At 35.4% G+C, this 15,650-nt stretch overlaps 1 protein-coding gene across 2 annotated transcripts in view; it reads right to left on the bottom strand.

Annotated features, from left to right (window-relative positions):
- Positions 1-1,719: 1,719 nt before the first annotated feature.
- CEP43 (centrosomal protein 43) overlaps positions 1,720-15,650 on the bottom strand; it is a 37,445-nt gene continuing 23,514 nt past the window's right edge. For both annotated transcript variants that reach the window (XM_007443042.4, XM_007443043.4), the window contains 6 exons: positions 14,337-14,551; positions 13,160-13,269; positions 11,802-11,864; positions 11,283-11,316; positions 8,807-8,900; positions 1,720-2,513 (listed from right to left, as the gene is read on the bottom strand). In XM_007443042.4, the coding sequence (XP_007443104.1) occupies positions 2,439-2,513; positions 8,807-8,900; positions 11,283-11,316; positions 11,802-11,864; positions 13,160-13,269; positions 14,337-14,551 (591 nt within the window). In that variant the 3' untranslated portion in view covers positions 1,720-2,438. The remainder of the gene's footprint in view (positions 2,514-8,806; positions 8,901-11,282; positions 11,317-11,801; positions 11,865-13,159; positions 13,270-14,336; positions 14,552-15,650) is intronic.

Genomic DNA, 15,650 nt, shown 5'->3' with positions numbered 1-15,650 from the left:
CATGTAGCTGCACTGCAAATCACATTGCCTCACACACTTGAGATGCAATCCTGTGTGTGTACTCAGAAATAAGTCCCACTGAACTCAATAGGACATATCATCAGATGAATTAATATGGTACAGCTTAGTGCCCTCTAGAAAGCTTTGACTACAACCTCAGTGACACTTCATCCCCATCATGTTGCCTGGAGCATATGGGAAGTATGGTGCAAACACCAGAAATAATTAAAATCAGTGAGTTAATTTATTTGATGGGCTCATACAACATGCTATGCTAAACCAAACAAACTTATTATGACTTGGAATAGTAGTAGGCTAGTGGCCTCCCAAGATTGGACTGTCGAAATCTGGGGGCAAAATTTGTATAGCACATTTTTTTTTCTTAAGAGAGTGGTTTACTTTCTGGAGGCCTTTTTCTTTCCTACCCTTTAAACCCTCCCAAAAACAAACAAACAAAAAACCATCTATCCCTTTCAATGATGTAATTATATCGCTAGATGTAATTGTTGGGCTAGATTAGGGCCCTCTCAAATATTGCCCATCACTCACTTAGTATTTTGTATTAACTGAGCCATTACAGCTTATGACTTGATAGGACAAGTGAACTTTGTCACACTGTCTGCAATGGAAACTTCTGATTTCATACTGAACCTCAGTAGATCCATCTTTTCTTAATATCTAATAAAAAGCATACTATTGTTCAGTGACAGCAATAATAAAACTCTGGATTTTTTATTTTATTTTATTTTTGTGAATCCCTTGCAGAGTTATTCTCCTCACTCTTTTTCCCATCTACCTACAATAAAACAGCACTCCAGGTAGAAATAAGCTTTTGCAACTATTGTATCTATGAAAGGAGAAAACAGAAGGAAAAAAAAGATGTTTGCACATCCCAACACTTTCTTTGCTCTAAGTTGAGTAGGGACCTCTTGTTAAACACTATTCTATTCCACTCCATCCCACCAAAGCCCAACACAAAACTAGTAACAGTTGCATGGACTTTAGCAACCATAGTTTTATTGATCCATGAAAAACTTCAAAAATCCATGGCTGGATTAATAGGGCCAACTAAAGTGGGATAAAAATATATTCAAGTTTTTCAGTTGTCTTCTCCAGAACTCTTTATAGGCCAGATGTTTCCACCACAATGGCTTGTACTGAAAGGAATTACTTCAGTACTAAACATACTCAACAAGTAGAATATAGACTGAAACTAAAGAAGCCTTTCCCACTTCCTCAACAGCTGGGCTACAATTCATATGAACCACAGATGTTATGGCCTAACAAGCACCAGATTGGTGGAATGCCACCTTAAAAATATACTGCAAATCACAGCCAATTTCAGTTTACTGATACTATCTGGGATAACTCATTTTTTTATTAAGATACACTGAGATGTTCAAGAAAATGGTCAAGGTTCAATGTAACCATATCATAGATAATGCACTGCTGAGTATCAATTAAAACCCTTAACAAAGCTTACATGTAAATGTTCTATTTCCATATGCATTTAAACATAAGCATATCTGTATATATGAGATAAAACTAACTTAAGTGATGTGAACTACAATATAAATTAAAGTGCCTAGAAGCAGACTAAACACCGTTCATATCCTCCATTAAAAACAAAGGATTCTCATCACAGAACTTTAAAGTGTTTTTTGGAAGTATTTTTATTTTGCATTCAGTTGTGTTTCCAAGAAAAAAAACATGCTAATAATCATTTATAACTTTAATTAAATTAAACAAAATGGTAACAATGTTTTAATATATATATAAAAATAGGTTTGAAGTTAAGGCTCATATTCCAGCGGCAATATTCAGAAGTACTTAGCAATCTTGGCCACACAGAACTAAACACTTAAATTGCAAAAAAGGTCAACTTGCTAGAAATCCTGAGGGATTCATAACTCAGAACTATTATTGTAATATGCCTCAATTTGGGCATTCTATTGCCATTTTGAGAATCTTGTCACGTATGCCCTGTCAACTAAAATAACTTCAGTAGCTAAAAGATAAATTATACTGACAACTGATTATAACTGAGTCAACAAAATAGCAACTTCGCTGAATTTTCTTACTTTCTTCAGCTAAAATAGATAGTTGCCGTAACATTAAACCATGTCTGCCATTCTTCATTTGCTTTATGAATTTATTCCCTTATGAATGTTTATAAATGATATGGTGGCGTGTCTGTCGCCTGCAACAGACATCTTTCTGGGACTTAACTACTACCTTAGTTGAACTAGACAGCAGTATTATACTCCATTCTTTGTGAGCTTAAAATCTTTCCCCTCTCCAACTTTATTGGGTTGTTTTCATTTTTTCTCTTGAAATACAAGGCACAATTTGGGAGGGGATATTTCAGTAGATTGATTGTCTTAAAATACAGCCTACAAAGGTCATCAGTCCCACCATTTAAGATTTCTGCTTTCTATTCATGCAACATCCTCTAGGTAATCTGCTTCAGCGCTTAACTGAGAAACAGTGAAGTCTTGTGTGAGGTCTTCAAGCTAGGAAGGAAAAAACAGGGAAAAATTAGCTGAATCTTAAATTCAGGCTATATTATAACTGTTAAATATATTACTTTTCTTTAAAAAGGCTCTATCAGCATAACTGCATTCAGAGACTTTAAGACAGCATACAGCACAAAACATATGCCTGTTATTGAAGAGGTGCTCCTATTCACAAGTGTGACATGACCCACCCCTTGATTCAAAGTTTTCCAGCTTCCCCAATGGACATTATTTGCCAGAATTCACTTTACGACTATGTGATTCACTTAATGACCATGTGATTCGCTTAACGACCATCACAAAAGAAAGGTTGCAAATCATGATCATGTGACCACAGGAAGTGGTGTGATGGTTTGCAACTGTTGTAAGAGTGAGTACAGGTCATAAAGCACTTTTTCCGAGGCTGTCATAACTTTGAACCATAGTTAAACGAATGGTCGTTAAGCAAGGACTATCTGTAGCACCCTGCATATCTTGACTACCTGGCCACCAACCACTTCAAATAAATTATTCCAGGATCTAGGGCAGAGATAATCAAATTATGAAATATTGTCGCTTATGGTCATATTATCTAAAAGCTTGTAGCGGAGTCACAGGAGTAATGTTAATCACTCTCTTTTGCTTATAATCTCTTGCCCTTCAGGCATCAAATGACTCAACCCTTCTGTTCAACAGTAAAGGCACACTTACTATACTCTTTTATCTCAAACCCAAATACAGCTAGTGTTTTGGAATTTGTGTTCAGTAAAATGTAACTATCCTTGCTTTGGTTATTATTTTTTAAAATTTTATTCCACTCTTCAGAACCAGCTTTTCCCAGAGCTGCTTAGAATGGACTAAATCACACTACAGCATTCTAAAATAATTACAATATACAATATAATATAGTATTTAAAATACAAAAAAGTAATAAAAACAAACAAAAACAGATTTTAATCAAGGATTAAATGGATTTGGGGCTTGCTTGATAAACATTATTATCGCTAACAGTGGTCTTTCTTCCTTCAAAACCCCAGATTACCCACTGTTCTCCAGAATGAAGAAGGTATCTTTCTAAAGCTGTCCAATTTTCTGGTCTTTTCCCTACAAATTGTGGCCTCCACCACTTCAATATCTACTGAACTTCTACTATTGAAGTTTTCTTTTTCATGCAATATATTAGAGTATCCAGATGAGACAGAGATTAAACATGGTCATTCTTCTCAACAACCTTCCCCCACCCCTCATTTTGTTACTGAAATCCTGTTGTAAGTTTCTTCCACTTTACTGATTTTTTCCTCAATTCCTTTTTTCTTCAAAAATCTTAACTCCGCATCCTGCAAATATCTTAGAAACCACTGCCAGACTAACTATACTCAGAGTTCGTAAACTCTTATTTTGATTTTTAAGCATTTCCTTTTGCCAGAAGACCTACTTCCAAGTGAATATTCACAGGATTGCAATCACAGAAGCTTAAATTTTACAGTAAATAATAAAGGACAAATACACAGGCATTTACAAAATACTCCTTAACAATCTTAGGAGCCTTTGTCATTGCTTACTGGTATTAAATATTTTATTATATCTTCTAGATCTCTGGACAGTTTTATTACATACATTGTGAGCAGTTTGAAAAAGATGTATTTCTCTAAGGCTATTTTACTTGACAAATGCAAGCTATATTGCTCAACATTTTAAAATAATTAGCTAGAAGGAGACAGAACTCCCATATAATTTATTAATTTTAAGTGAAGGTTAAAAATAGAATATTTAAAATAAATAACGTTTACTTCTATAAAAGGCTGAATTAAATTGCATTGTTACATGTATAGCCAAGGCACTGAGCTACAGACGATTCCATTATCTGGATTATAGGCATGAAAAATCATTGATGTTTAGTAATTATGTGTATTGGATTTAGATGAACTCCAAATTCAGAATCAAAGCAAAGTATTTGCCAACCTAGAGCTAAGCAGACGTAATGTCCTTTGTTTTACTTTGGATGTGTATCTTCATTGTAGGCTCAATTGAGGAAGGGGAATGTCCCTCCTCTGTACAGTCCCACTTTAGTTGCTGGCATCTGGTGATATTATTGAATTTTATTTGGTTTAACAACAATGATTTTGGTGTCCATATGCACATTTTTCTTCCATTTGCCAATTTTTGCCTCTCCTACCCCCTCAGTTTCCTTAACTACTAATCTAGGTATCAGAGCTCCATCTAGAGCAGGTTGGATGAGAATGTGAAAGGAACAACCGATGTGTCCACATGAGATAATAACAAAAGATTAGCTGTAGTGTGGTTTGAAGATTTCTACATCACTTCTCATGGGCTTATCACAGTGGTTTAATGTTTTACTTTTCTTGCTCCAAACACATAATACTGGGTTAGCTTATGATTTCTATGATTATTATCCCAAAAGGTCCATTCAGGTACAGAATTGGGCTGGAGAAGTAACCACCAAACAATGCTACTCTTCAAATTATGGCTCTTACCCTTCCTATTCTGTTTAATCCTCTGCAATTCAAAACAAAATGGATGGGGAAAAGGATGAAGTATCTCCTCATCCAATGTGCAATAGTCACAACCTACAGTAGATCAGATCACCTTGTATTTGCTATTAACTGCAAAAATAAAACAGTAAATAACTGTAATTTCATATAGCCAACACAAACGTGGGCGGGATAACTTTTAGTGGGTAAAAGGATCAGAAACCATTACTGGAGACAGCATGGTTTGTGTGATTGCCAGCAGGGCATCCCATGCTAAACATATATGGTGAGGAGAAGTGACAAAATGTGCATCATGATACAAACTCTACTCCTTCTGTACTTGCTTGTTGTGATATAAATATGAAAGAGGAGAGGCTGCATAATGACATCACAACATTCATTTTATCAGTTTGCCATCTTGGTAGTTAGGAATGGACATTAGGAATGGACACTATGCTAGGCACCACTTTTTCAATTTAATTCAAGCTACATGTCCCATAATGTTTAGACTTTCTATGTAATAGCTTTTCTTTGCACAAAATTCTATCATCTGTTTAAAATTTGACATGATTACACAAGGGATTATGATTTCCGTAGTATTAAATAGCAAATTACATCCTTAATTAGAACATTAAAATGAAATATAAAATGAAACTAACATATGTTATAATATTGGAAAAATAAAATTTATTTTAAAGCAGTAATTCACAAATCCCTACAACAGAATTTAGAATATGGTAGGACTGATCATACTTATAGTCTACTGTTTCTACTAATTTCATCCAATTCTGCTAAAGAATTATCTGGAATATCTGTGGTTCATCAGAAATACTTAGGCTATGGAACTTCCAGTGGGCAGTGGCGGACTGAGCTGCTCCCTTGTGAATGGGAGTGGTCGACATGGTGGATTTGAGGCTCGGGCAGGAACCCTTGAGCCTGAAGAATTCTCTGGAGTTGAGGAGAAACCAAGAGATCATCCCACAGGTCCTCCTGACAACTGTTCCCTGGCAAGAAGACTGTGAAACGAAGCCTTCCCAGGGGTTTCATCAAGTTCAAAGACGCGCCAAAGCCAGAAGGGAAAAAACAGACACTAAAACCAAGCTGCCCATTTTTTTGGTAGTTTTTAACCAGTATTTTTTTATTACTTTCTTTGGTTACAGAGGATTGTTTCCTTTTGGTGATTAGAGGTATTTCCTGGGACTTAATTTAATTTGATTTGGATATCAAGATTTGCTTATCTCACAAAAAAGACAAAGGCTTGGATTATTGGTGACTTTTAAAGAAACAAGGAAATTTTTCTAAGAGATTTCTTTTTGGACAAATCTGTATTTGTGGTTTTGGACTCTGGATTATTGACTTTCATGGAAAAGTTGCTTCTCTCTTATCTGTTCTGTGGTAATTGGTATGGATTTATAAACAAGGAGAATCCTCCTGTTTTCATTACAGAGTTTCCCTCTATCTTCCCATTGAGAAAAACATTAACTTGCAATTTATGTTTTTGGCCACTAGAGTGTGCAACTGTTTAACTAACTGACTTATTGACTTAAGGATTTTTTTTTTGATTGATTGATTAATAATGGCAACAAAATGGTTATATAGAAGGAGATCTGGAGAATATGAAACATTGAAATTAATGTTTGACGACTTTTCTGGCAAGGTCACGCAAGCTATAGAATTTGAAACGTTAGAACAAAAACTGGACAAAAAATTGGATAAGATTGTTGCTGAAGTAAAACAAGTAAATGACAGCGTGGATGTATTGGAAAATAGAATGAACACTAAAGATGCAGAAATGGGAAAGAGGGTTGGACAATTTCTGCTTAAGACTAAGAGCTATTTCAGAAAATCCTGAGGAGAATATTAAGCAAGTTGTGGTTACTGTTGTCGTCTAATTTATTAAGTTGGGAAGAAGACAGGATGGAGCAGGAAGTAGACAAGGTGTATCGTATAAATTCATGTTTTGCAACTGTTAGAAAAATTCCTAGAGATGTTATGGTTTATTTCCTGAGGAGAAGAACAAGAGAACAGGTTTTGCAATGTCATTTTGATTCAAGGTTAAAAATTGGCAATGCAGATATAACTGTATTGAAAGAAATTTCTACCAGGATTCTAAGAAAGAGAAAGGAATATACTTTTTATTTTTATATGATAACAGCAGTGACACTCTTATATGTGCAGAAATGGACGGATTCACAAATACCTACAGCTGAAGAATGGAGAGTGAAATTAATGGAATTGGCGGAGATGCCAAAACTGACAACTTTGATTACAGAAAAGACTTTGATTGGCTTTGTTTCTGTTTGGAAACTGCTTTTGGACTTTTTGCTGGAGAATGAAACTGTAATTTTGGAATTTGATGACTGATGTTCTTTTTTAATTACAGAAATACTTTGTACTAATTCTACTTACATTTTTACCCTTTTAGATATATTCTGTATCACTTTAAACATTAGAGCAAAAGGTGAATGTATTATATACAGTATTTGTGCCCGTACCAAAGAAAGTTGGAAGTTATTTATTTTTTTTCCTTTTCACCTCCCTTTTTTTCCTTGAACAGTGGTACCTCGGGATACGAACGCCTCTACTAACGAACTTTTCGGGTTACGACCAGCTTAGGCCGCAAAAATTTACCTCAATGTGCGAACTCCGCCTCAGGGTATGGTCATTTTTCCGCCCTGACACGTGGTCCGCGGCCATTTTTCCGCCCCGACACATGGTCCGCGGCCATTTTCCCGCCGCACGGCGCCCGGCCATTTTCCCGCCCCTGACGCGTGGTCCGCGGATGCCAGAACGGATTAACGGTAATTACATTGAACCCTATGGGAAATTTGCGTCGGGTTATGACCAACTCGGGATACGCCCAGAGTCACGGAACAGATTAAGTTCGTATCCCGAGGTACCACTGTATTTCTTCTCTGATTCTTTTCTTTTTTCTATCTTCTCTTTCTCTTCTCTTTACTTTTCTATATTTTACTTTTTGTTGGAATTTAATAAAGTTCTTTTAAAAAAAGAAATATTTAGGCTATGAAAACCTAAAGTACTTCTGAATTGGAATTTAATTTTGTGGTTGATGCACACCCATAGTATTCAGCTTTATTAAAAGTTGCAATTATACAGATCACTGTGAAAAACAGTACATGCATTCTGTTCCCTTTTTCTTGGCTCCTCCCATTCATGCAAAGAGTTATACTAATCGAAGATGGAAAACTTACAGTGGTGTTCACACCTAAGTTATTACTTTCAAGATCATAAATGAGGATTTAATTTTTGCTTATAAATCTTCAACTGAAAGAAGTGCAACCAGCTACGATCCTAGACCTGTGCTTCATATTAATCTTTGAATTTCTGATTATTTAGTGCAGCTTGCACTAGTGGGAAGAGCCAAACAGAAACAAACAGTCTCTATGCAGACTTTGTAACAAGTTGGTATTTGTGCAATTCCAACTTTATTCTGTACAAACTGGGGACTTGCTTGTACAGGTGTGGGACTTGTTCACTTATCTTGAGGTAATAGTCTCACCTCAACTACAAAAATCTCATCTTCCTTCTCTTTTCTTTACCACATGATTGTCTGGGCTTATTAAAACATTTTTTAACATTATTTTAAAATCTGATCTCATATTCAGATCTGCTGATATTCTATAGCCAGTTCAATTACAGTATACTTTATTGAGAACAGTTTTGGATCAAAAGCAGTATATAGAATAATATAAACATTTCAATTTGTGACTTTAAGTTCTTTCCCTGCAGTGGTTTATACTGCTATATACTACATATGTACATCCCCAACTACAGTGAGAGTGTTAAAGTAAATCATACTTTTTCGCCAGTAATGAAGTCTTCTAACTCCATAGAAATATCATCTATTTCTTCACCAATGCTGACTTCACTTTTCTCTGACCGATGACTGGTGCTAACAAAAGGAAAAGTTAAAATATGAAGATAAATTGTTCATAATCTTTAATCATATTACATAAAAAGTACTGAACTGAAATTTGCATTGAAATAATATATTGTAGCAAGATTTATAACATTACAGTAAAAGTGGGGAAAAAAGAAAATAACTTTTGGTTCCATCTGTTGTCTATCTTGAAAACTCTACAAGAAAAATTTGTAATATTGGATCCTTAGAAATAAAACACCAGATGCATTTTTTTACACAATAACATATAGCTTGATTTCCTTTTGAAATGATTCTTTAGCACATTTACAATGAAATAAGCATCATAAAGGATTTATTCCTACGTAGAATAATGTGGATATAAAATGATACATGGACTAGTTTAAACCAAGTTCATAACTTGGCATCTCAAATCCAGTTTGATATTGATTTATGAGGGGACGTGGTGGCGCAGCGGCTTAATGACGCTGAAAGTTGCTGGCCAGAAATGGTTGACGCTCCAGCGGTTCGAGTCCAGCCTTCGTGTTAGCAGGGTGAGCTCCTGTTTCCTCCCCAGTTCCTGTAAACCCAACAGTTCGAAAACTCATGTGAGCAGATAAATGGGGACTCTCACTCCAGTGGGAGGAAAAATGCTGGTGGCACCGTGCAAAAAGGAGTGGGGAGCAGTTGCCGGTAAGCGTGAAAAACCACGCGCACCCGAAAAGGGCGCGAAGCAACGGAAACCCCGCCTCCTGCGCTCGCCAGCTGGGCTCTCCTCTAGAAAGGAGGCACTGGCAAACCACTTCCGAAACACCTTGCCTTGAAAACTGCAAGGACTCATCCAAGCAGTCACTGCAGAGTCAGTAATGACTGAGCGCAAATTAAAAAAAAATAAATTTTGATTTACAAATAGTTTGCTCCTAAAAACTCATCTAAGCATTTAAGCAGGTACAATTTTAATTGACTTCACAGTTAATCACAAGTGAACTGCCAGATATCAAGGAACTGGTAAAAGCAGCTAAACTTGAAATTTTATTAAAAATTTTAACATATTAGGTATACATAAAACATCCAGAGTATACAAAGAAGGGATGTAATAAGTGCAGGTTGGAGGCCATATATGATCTGCCAGCACCACTTTTTTTAAGTGCAAAGCCCTCTTAGAGTGGATTAAGTAGTGCTACCATGGAAGACAATTATAACAATGAATAGGTTTAAGTGAGTACTGTGCTTTCCCTGGGGGGGGCGGGGGGAGGCTTCTCTTTTCTATTCCTGTGCATAGCATAGCCAAGTAAGAGCTTAGATTTCTAAAAGCAAGCCTCTGTACTTTCCACCCAGCCGCTTCTCTTAATTAGCTGTTTCCCCATTCAGCATAGCTGAAGAGGGTTATCTCTCTCCTTTAGAAAGTCAAGGCAGCCACCTGAGGGGGCCAGATAGGTAAGTTGGTTCTGTCTCACATAAAACTTTTGATAATTACTAGGCAAGAAAATATAAACAATGTAAGCTTAATCAGAAGTATGCGAAATTACAACAGAATACCTGTACTATACAGTATAAGCTGGGAAAGTCCTCCTAGGGAGCAACTTCCTGGAATGATAGGCCTATCCTGGAATGATGCTATGCATTAGCTGAAATGCTCCGGGAATTGTTTCTGTTGCCTTTGAAAAGGAAGGAGTTTACAACAGCTGAGGAATGTGAGATTCTGCCCTAAATGTACACTCCTCTATTGAATGTACCACATTTTATTCTAATGCCTTGCCTGACTAAAGTTACGCTTTTGCTTTACTTTGCTCAATACACTATCTCTGTTTCTACCTCATGTGTGTATTTATTTTCCTTTGACGCCATGGAAGTCCCACTTTTTACTGTGGCAAAATAACATTTATAAAAATGATTATCAAATTTGCATATGACACAAGGATGGGAGAAAAGCAGTCACCTTACAGGACTGCTCTAAGATCGAGATTCAGGAGGACTTTGACAAGATGGAACAATGGGCAAAATCCAGAAAGTTGAAATTCAAGAGACAAATACAAAGTTTTACATAAGCCCAGACAATCATGTGGTAGAAAACTTCAGAGAATTAGCATAGGATTAGGGGCGGGAGATGGGGTGGGAGGAGACCATGCAAGTGTCTGGTGGATCACAAGCTAAACCTGAGCCAAGGGTGCCTCAGGAAGTGAGGATAATCCTTCACTGGAGTTGTTTAAATAAAGGCTGGGTGTGAATATGGCAGCAGTGATTTCTGTACTAGGCAGGAAATTGGGTTAGATGATCTCCAAGGACACTTCCAGCTCTTACATTCTATGGTTCTATGAAACTGTTTGATACTTCTACCTTTTATCATACTTAGATGAATGAATGCCTATCTTCCTCAAAAATAATAGCTTAAGAATTTTAATATTTTTCTCTTACCTGTTGAAATCATCAACATATTCATCTTCATCTCCTGTTTGTAAACAATTAAATGAAGAATTAGAAGATTTTAAACTGTACCTTTTAACATATAGGTATTTTTGACATCAACTGCTAATGGGCCCTGAAGACATGGCTCTTCATCCAGGTCTTCGGCAAGGACAACTGACGCCCCTTTCTTCCTTTTCCTTGTTCCCCACTGGGTTTGTTTTCTCTACCATCTTTGTTCTTTTGTTTTGTGCTGCTTTCGTTTGTATTGTTCTTTGTTTTTAAATATTTTTAACAACTGTAAAATGCCCAGAGTCACTGGGAGTCAGGCAGCATATACATTTAATATATTATTGTTATTCTATAATGAAATTTAGGGTTTTTTTGAGAAATAAGTCAAGTTTGAGAATAACACAGCTTTAAATGTGTGCATAAATAAATATCCACCCGATGGCAAAACGTTAATAGAAAAGCCATACTACAACTACATACAAAAATTTGTAATAGTCCTTCTGCAGATAAGCTACTTGCCCAGTTCAAGTGATCCAAGTTTAGAATTCACCATCTTTACATCTTTCAAAACCGAGTTTACATCTGTAAAACAGAAATTATTCAGATCAAAATGGTGCATGCACTTTATATAAAGCCTATTAATCAAAATAATAGTATTAAAATATTATTAATATTAAATCTTAACTTTAGGTTGCTATATTGTTATTATGAGTAGTAATGCGTACAGCAATCTACCTTTCTCTTTCCTTTTCTCTGTATTTGTGAAAAATCTATTCCACGGGTTTGGGAATCTTCCTAAACAGTGGGAATTGTCCAAATTGGACACAGTGACCTTTGCTTGTTCTTCACCCCCTGAGTTTTTTGAGTGCAGAGAGCTATATGTGGTAGGAAAGGAAGGGAAAGACTAGCCACACAAGCAGCTTTTCACTTCCCCAATCTCTTCGGTATATTAAAGGCAGGGGAATCTCTCCTCATGGGCCTAATCCTGCCCATAAATTTAAACCATCAGCCTACAACAGGGGTTTTCAAACTTTTTCAGGCTGCAGAACCTGTTAAGTCAAAAGAAAAAAAAAATCCTGGAACCTTTAATCAGGGCAAAGCTCTAATGACAGAGTGGCATTTGAGTGAACCTTTCCCCCCTTAAGTCTCTCATGGAACCCTAGGGTTCTGCAGAACTCAGTTTGAAAAACCTAGCCTAGAAACGGAACATTTTATGTGTACAAAGACATATGAAAAAAGAGTTTATATCTAAATGGAAAGAACACATGCCTGTGTGAATGGAGAGTACATGTACAGAAACTGGGGAATCAGCACTGGGGAAACAGAAGGGAAATTGTGATCACCATTCACCCAGTGGGATGTCTCTTCCCACTGGTGCTATGCAGACTCAAACTTGCTTGCTTAGAACTGATTTGGCAATTGAGTCAAAATTATCCATCCCTGCTCTACTGATGGAACAGTCATACCAAGATACTTATATTGTAAATTTAGCACTTTCTGAAATTGGTTTTGGAGGGAAAGTATGCAGTGGGAATGGAAGGGAAGGTGAAGCCCTACTGTGCAAGTGAAAATCCACTCACATATCTTCGGGGACATCTAAAAGACAAATGGTACATTTTTGCTTTCCCACTGTAACACTTAACCTGGTTTTTGGAGGAATACTACTTCAGTTCAGCAGTGAGACAGTACATCTTGCTGCCCGCTATCAGTTCTGTATATATGCAATGCATTCTCTCACTTTTCTTATACAATGGGAATGACAAATGGATTAGATCTCTGATCATGTAACACAAGCTAACCATGAAATTTAGGACATGGGAGCACCAATTTTCATTACATTATTTTCATACAGCAAAGATATCTACATAAATACTTACTGTCAGATTCCTTTAATGGAGGTACTCCACTCAAAGAATTCAGACCACTCTTTATGGGTAATGAATCAGAAAGAGATGCAACATTTGTGGCTTTGTTGTAATCATTTTTCCTTTAATAAAAAGGGGTGGGAAAAACAGTCATCTTCTAACTACTTTACCATATATTTATTAATAAAATATTGCATCTAGCAAGATGAATAGTGACTCCTGCTGCAAGGTATGGAAAGTAAGGTTCTGTATTGGTTTCTTACTGAATCTAAGACTTCTGCCTGCTTTCACTTATAGGATGATTTTTTGGAATATTTATGTCACAGAACTATTGATCACCAACATCAATACTTCTGTAAAAAAAGAGATTTGATTGTAATATAATCTGTATACAACTAAGTCACAATTCTGGATTTAATTAAATTTTTTCTTCAGCATAAAAGGCAATGCTGAGGGTACATGGTTTATAGAGAAATTCTTTGAACCTGTAAAAAATAGTTTTCACTAACAGCTTTTTGACTTTCAATTCTTAGCCGAAATAAAAAACTGCATACATAAAATGGAATTACCACAGTAAGACTACACAATGAAAGGACATTTTAGTGTATGAAAAGGCTTAAGTATATTTCATGACTTAAAATTCTGAATACATTTTTACACCATGTAGACAAAACTGCAAAACTGAATTTCTAGAAGAGCTTAAAAAGTCAGTTTTATATATAACATATTCTGAAGATGCCTTGCATGCACAGAGCTTACTACAGGATCCTCCGAGCTGGAACACTAATGTCCTGTCATCAAAAGTTGTCATCTTTTGCAGACATATGAAGAAATCATGGCTTCATTATGGTCAAATGTATTTCCATATATAATGTAAATATTTTCAAGTCAAAAGGTTCTACTGAAAATTAGAAATATATTTTCTAATTTTTTTTAAAATACTTGTCTTCAGTGGTTTATTCAGGCAGGAAAACACTAAAAAAGTTTTAACAGTACAACCTACAGGTTGGGGAATTCAAAAAAAGATTTTGTAGTGCAAAATAGGCAGTAGAACAAACTATTCATCAATTCTTTTGTGCAAAAGAAAAGCTTCTAAAGCCTATCCTTTATTTACTGTAAAATTAAATACAGCATCTTTCAAATTAAAAAAAAATCTAATAAATACATTAGATCAATATATTTAACTTACCAGCCATACGATCGTTCTGATTTTGGTAATGGATCATCAAAGAAAGAATCTCCCTCTGCATCTTCTTCTGTTGCTAAATTATTTTTTTCTTTGGTATCTATTTCTCTGTTTGGTTCAGAAGTTAATTTTATTTCATTTGGTAAGAAGTGAATGCTGCCTTTGCTCTTTGCTTCTCCAGACAAGATGCTTGTATCACTATGACTGGTTTCAATAACCTTAAAGAAATTACACATTCTTTTAAATAATGCCACAGAATCAGTTTCCTTTGAGCTGTGATCTATTTTTAATAATAGGAGAACAGAAAACCAACAATAGATCAATAATTTATATGATTATTGTGACTATGGTGTCACATTAATAGCCTCTTCAGATATATGGTACAATATACTGCAGGTGTAAGCAGAGACCCCAATTCCAGAGCCTTGGAAAGTTAAAAATAGTTTTCTACTTACTGTTATTAATTAAAGTACCAAATACTCCCACAATGAATTTAAATAGCAATATGTAATGCTAAATAAATTGACATGTAAAATAAAAAATAAAAAAACAAATTAGTAATGAAAGAATAAAAAGTGGAAGAGATTAAGTACTCTTTCCCATTCCCTTGTTAAAATTTTTCCGCTGAGACACTCAAATGGTAAACATGATGTTGTAAAACATGTAATTCCACTTTGAATACTGCAGAGTCTGCATACAATGAATAGAAAAAGCTATTTCTAACTTTTAAGGCAAAAAACCAACCACTAAGCATCTGTCTTCATGCAAGACCAGTAAATAACTAAAAATACCTAAAGTTCAAAAATAATCACCTTTTTTACTTTTTCTTTGCAAAGGGTATTAGAAACTAGAGAGAATTACTTCAATGCATTCACTATCTTTTGCTCAAGAATATCAAAGATGTAAAATTATTATTTGACTATAGTCAGGCTAGCAGCACTAGACACCACATTCAATTATTTCTACAAGTTGTCATGTCTCCATGGTTAAACTGCTATCTTCAACATCTGAAATATGTAATTTACAGCAAGGAAAAGAGGAGGGAAACATTAGCTTATAAACCACCCAGAATTGTGAGAGTGAGGTGATTATAGATATGGAAAGTATAAATAAATAAGTTAAAAAATAAGATCCATAATCATATACCTGCTAAATATATCAATTTTTCCAACTTAGAGAGGCAGGAATAGGAATATTTTTATTATATTAAAAAAAATCACAATAGAAAAAGATCAAGAAATCTCTCCTTCAAATTACAAGTTCAATGCTGAATTGTATTTTTTCTATACAATTTAAATGGAATATATATATAAAAAA

The sequence above is a fragment of the Python bivittatus genome, unplaced genomic scaffold (genome assembly GCF_059951505.1).
Source record: "Python bivittatus isolate LINGU-HERP-01145 unplaced genomic scaffold, Pbiv_v1 ctg000020_np1212, whole genome shotgun sequence".
Taxonomy (NCBI): domain Eukaryota; kingdom Metazoa; phylum Chordata; class Lepidosauria; order Squamata; family Pythonidae; genus Python; species Python bivittatus.
Note: the sequence above shows the minus strand (reverse complement) of the source record. Positions and strands in the feature narration are given on the sequence as shown.